Source organism: Notothenia coriiceps, unplaced genomic scaffold (genome assembly GCF_000735185.1).
Source record: "Notothenia coriiceps isolate Sejong01 unplaced genomic scaffold, NC01 NC01_scaffold00030907, whole genome shotgun sequence".
Taxonomy (NCBI): Eukaryota; Metazoa; Chordata; class Actinopteri; order Perciformes; family Nototheniidae; genus Notothenia; species Notothenia coriiceps.
The window spans coordinates 1-5,148 of NW_011363608.1; the positions used below are offsets into that span (position 1 = coordinate 1).

At 41.1% G+C, this 5,148-nt stretch overlaps 1 protein-coding gene across 3 annotated transcripts; it reads left to right on the forward strand.

The window, feature by feature from the left end:
• The first annotated feature begins 1,966 nt into the window (after positions 1-1,966).
• LOC104959734 (THAP domain-containing protein 11-like) lies at positions 1,967-4,120 on the forward strand. 3 transcript variants are annotated; one of them, XM_010787625.1, is made up of 4 exons: positions 1,967-2,293; positions 2,509-2,683; positions 2,929-3,330; positions 3,874-4,120. In XM_010787625.1, the coding sequence occupies exons 1-4, from the start codon at positions 2,089-2,091 to the stop codon at positions 3,992-3,994; spliced, it is 903 nt and encodes a 300-aa protein (XP_010785927.1). In that variant the 5' UTR covers positions 1,967-2,088; the 3' UTR covers positions 3,995-4,120. The 3 variants fall into 3 exon arrangements, 2 of the variants coding, with proteins under 2 accessions (XP_010785927.1, XP_010785928.1); XM_010787626.1 differs by having other exon boundaries at positions 2,929-4,120; XR_799911.1 differs by lacking the exon at positions 2,509-2,683 and having other exon boundaries at positions 2,929-4,120.
• The last annotated feature ends 1,028 nt before the right edge of the window (positions 4,121-5,148 follow it).

The window sequence follows — 5,148 nt, forward strand, 5'->3', positions numbered from 1 at the left end:
CTTTGTTCTGATCAGCCCCAATCTGCATACTCTGTCTGAATACATTGAGAGTTACTTTTGACTCTAACAGTGTTCCACTGGAGTCATAGCTTGCTGAACTTATTTCTTAGCAGCAATTCGGTTTCTTTTTAATGGCCTAGGCGTATTTTGGCTTTTTTTTTCTCTTGCCAAGATACTTTTAGACACTTTGAGGTATGCAAAGCCTTAAAATATAGAACACTGATGGCTGGCTTACGCTGCAAACTTAATCGCCTTTTAACAAGAGAGTAAGTATATAAAACGTTATTTAGTATATTTTACACATCAGCAGAAACAGAGAGAGATGGCATTGAAAGTATGTACATACACATTACAAACATGTAGATAGTAGACAAAAACAAAAAAGAATTTCCCAGCCTTTCTGTGTTCTGATCAGCTCTGAATCCGCATATTTTGGTCTGGATATATTGACACCCCAGAGTCTCCTCTCAATCCCCTCCTACCTGCTTTTTCTATACTTTTACAGCCTCAGCCGACTGCAGGACCTTGGGTGTTAAGAGACAGGAGTCTTCATCTCCATGTGAAGACATCCGTGACTGATACACACACACACACACGCACACACACACACACCTCCTTGGGAGGACATCAGTGAAGGTCCCCACACCCACACACACACACACACACACTTGGGGGCGGGCCCACCTGTCACTTTTTATGCATACTAATGTGATTGAAACATTTTTTATTATAGACCATAAGGCGCAACAGTGGGGGCTTTTCACACCTGTGAATACACATCACCCCCCTCCTATCGACGGATCTCACACCTACTTGAGATCTCACACCTCGATCAAAGGGGAGGCGGCACCTGTCACAGCACCTGTCACTTTTCATGCATACTAATGTGATGGAAGTGGGATGAATATTACTACTGCTGTGCACTCATCTTGTAGGATTCCTGTGTCAAAGTCTTCTTGTAAGACTTTTATTAGTGTAGTTCTCATATTGCTCACATTTGTTGAAATAAAGTGTGCTGAAAACATGTGTTCTTGTATTTCCATCTTTCTCTCTGACTCATGCAGTCATGTGTCCTTTGGTGCGTTATTTTCACATAATAGTGTGTGCATGGAGACTATTGTACAGCAGCAGCACAGAGAAAGGAACAGAGTGCAGAGCAACACCTATGGAATGCCATTTAAGCCAAAAGGAAATAAATACATAAATGATTAAATAAATACATAAATATATAAGTAAATATGCCTATGAAATAAATATGGTTATGAAATACATTTTGAAATAAATAAACAAGGCAATACATATATATAAATGTAAATGTAATTACACATTTATTTATTTCATGGGAATTTTATTTCATAATGCCACATTTATTTATTTCAGGGGACTTTTATTTCATAATGCCACGTTTATTTCACAGCTCTTTACATTTCCATTTCTTATATTCAAATGAACAGGGTGTGGTTAGCTCATAGGTCCAGATCAAAGCAACAGCACCACACATTTTCAAATGAAATGGCGGTATGCTCTCCCCAGCAGAGTGGATTTAAAAGCAGCAGCAAGTGGAGGAATCACTAATAAATGTGAGTATTGGTTTTCAACTGACTTTACAATAACTACAACACACACGGCAAGCCCAAGGGGCAATAAAACGTAGATTTTCGCTACCAGCTAGCTGGACGTGCTGCACTGTTGGTTTACCGGGATGCAATCTGCCACTTCTTGGGATCGTGGCGAAATTCTCTCTGCAGACCCATTCTCACAGCGTTTATCAACCTTTTTCTTACTCAATATCAAGCCACACTTATTGTTTTTACTTCGGCTGTAACTTTGTGTGTGCTCAGGGTGAGTTTGGCTGTGTTTCGCTATCGCTAAACAAGGAAACCACACCGTCACGGAGCTCAGCGCAATTCACAACGTCCCGACCAATCAGAGCACACTGAGCTCACAGGGAGGGTGGGGGCTGGAGCTATAGAGCTCCTGCGGATGATGTCACATATGCTGGTCACGTGACGAGAAACGAAGGGGGCAGCCATTTTGGCAGTAATCGCGTCAGTAAATTCATTGGCAGGCACTGGCAGACTGTCGTGGATGGTGGATAACTGCTGTGCACCAGGTTGCACAAATAGGCGTGGGAAGAAGAAAGGTGTATCTTATTATCGCATTCCAAAAGACGCGGAGAGGAGGGAAAAGTGGATCGCAGCGATTAAAAGAGACAGGAGCCGTCTGAACAAGACTGAAAGATGGGACCCCCCGGCCGTTTGCTTTCGCTTATGCAGTGATCACTTCATATCAGGTGGGTGAAGGAATACAGTACAATGCTACAAAAAGTTTCTGGTCAGTTTAATTTTTACCGAAGTAGAATCTAGCACCCAGTTATTATAGCTAACGGACTCTGTGATGTCCCTTTTTAACTCAACAAGTGTGGCTCTGGTGCAGCCTAGCCAGTTAGCTTGTAGCAAGCTAGTGGTAAACAAACCCGTGTTGAAAATATTCCTTCTTATTTTTTAGGGAGAAAGAGTGATAACCCGTTGAGTCCGGATTTTATTCCGTCAATTTTTGATTACCTTCCATCTCCAGAGAAGACGAGACGAAAAACGAGACTGGAGGTTTTTAACAGAAGGCAGAAGGCTAAATTGCACAAAGTAGAGCAGGCAAAGCTATCTGCAGAAGCCATCCGTCAAAGGTTGGTAGATCAAACTCCTGTCTGATTACATGCTGGGTCTACTTGTTATCGGTGTGTTATTCAGATTATTTTATTTCAAATAGTTAACTGCCGTGATATGGTTCTAAACAAAAACGTCACACCAGTCATTTAATGAAGGCTAATATCATATGATTTCCATTAAACATGTCAGACTGTAAACATGTAAACTGCCATCAGTATTGTATGCATGAAAGCTTATTTTGCTGCTTCTGTGTTTTCATCAGGACATCAACTGATTGTCCCCAGAAAAAGGCAGCCCAAGAAGACCAAATCACAGAGCCTTTGAAGGAGCCCCCCATCTCAGATCCTTTGGTAGACTCAGGCGATGAAGATCCTGTCCAGCCTGATCCAGCAACACCACCATGCACCTCTGAAACCTGTTTTAACCGCATCCAGTGTCTTGAGCTAGAATGCCAAGCTCTAAGGACTGAAAACATGTTGTTAAGGGACAAGATAAATAGGAAGACCCTGACAGAGATTAGTTTGCATAATGATGATAAAAAGGTGAATGTCCTCACTGGGTTAGCAACCTATACATGTCTTATGACCATTTTTCAATATTTGGCTCCATTTCTCAAACTTAAATCATCAATAACATGTTTTCAACAATACATGTTGACTTTGATGAAGCTTCGAATGAACTTCACATTTGACTTTGGGTTTTTATTTTGGCATCGATCCAACTACTGTCTCCAGGCACTTCAAACACTGTGTTAATTTGATTTATTGTAGACTGGTTCCAAGTGTAGTGGTGTGGCCTGAAAGAGAATCTTTAAGAACATCTCTTCCATATGTATTTAGAAATGGTGACTACGAGAAGACTGTTTGTATCATTGATTGCTTTGAAATATTTCTAGAGAAACCAAGTAGATTGCGACCCAGTGCGCAGTGTTACTCAAGATACAAATCACATCACACCATGAAATATTTAATTGCCATTTGCCCTCAAGGTTCAATTTGTTTCATTTCTACTGGATGGGGAGGTCGCACCAGTGATAAGTTCATTACAGAACACAGTGATTTTTTACCTAATATTCTCCCAGGGGATGTTGTTTTGGCAGACAGGGGGTTTTTGGTGAAGGAGTCTGTTGAAAGGTGTCAGGCTGAATTAAAAATTCCAGCATTTACTCGTGGAAAAACACAGTTAGATCCTGCTGACATAGAGAATACAAGATCTCTAGCCTCTTTAAGGATTCACATCGAAAGAGTCATAGGAGTACTTCGTCAGAAATATACTATCTTACAAAGCACTGTGCCAATAACTTTCACAGACATAGAGAAAGAAAATGATGTTACTTATCTTGATAAAATTGTGAGTGTATGTTGTAGACTAACAAATGTACCTGATTCTGTGGTGCCCTTTGAGTGATGAATTTGTGCGTCAACAGAAAATAAACCTTTTTGATTCGCTTCTCACTTGTTTGTTGTGACTACTTTTCTCACTCACTAGATTTGAGTGACCTATCCATGTTTTAAGAGCGCTACAGATACTGCTACAGACACAGAAGACATTGGTTTAACAGTTGTTTATTAATTAATAAAATATTGACATTGCATCAGCTCATTCATATTCACACTTTTCGTAAGTAAGTAAGACTAAGTAATTATGTTTTTTTTTTTTGGGCATTGATTAGTTTCCTACAACTAGGACACACCCACTGTTTCGGTACCCTTTTCATCCGAAGGCAGGTTTGGTGGAACCTCTTCACGGCACAGACCCTGAGGCACAAACAAGCATGTTCCCTGCCGCAGGTGCACGGCAGTAGCACCACTGTTGCTGGGGATCGGTGCTTGCAGTTGCTTGTTTTGGTGCAGAAAACCATTTGCCTAACAGCTCTGGGATGATGCATTTTAGGAAGAAGTTACGAGCAAGTTCAAGTTCTTTGTGAAAGAATTCTGGGTCAAATGTAATGCGTTCCACAAAGGGTGAATCACCTTCCTTTTCAGTCCACAGAATGAAATCACAGTATGCCAATTTGGTAACAAATAGCTGCATCTGCACTTGGTAGAAGTATGCATGGTCTCGCTTAAGTCTAATTTTTCCTTGGGAATCCTGTTCAAGGCAAAAGTGTGCAACAGAATTTACAGCTTCATTGACAGAAAGCTCCTTTGCAGAAAATGGGCACTTAATTTCTAAGCCCCCTGTACCACAGCAGCTACAGGACACATACCCATCAGGTGAGGCCCCGATAAATGGGTGCAGAGGTGAAATTCTAAATCCGGCTGGTCGCACCAGGACGTCTGTGTGTGATAGGCGATGCTGCATTTCGTAGTATTTTCTGGCCAGTTCTTCATTCTTGCATCCCCATCTGAAGAAACAATGTAAATATGAGTTTTGGACAATAGTAATGCCACCCCACATTGCTACCTCCCTGCCCTTTACAAATGTTTACTGCTGTACTTGGTTTTACACTTCTTTTTAAAGAATAGCCTAGTACTTACTC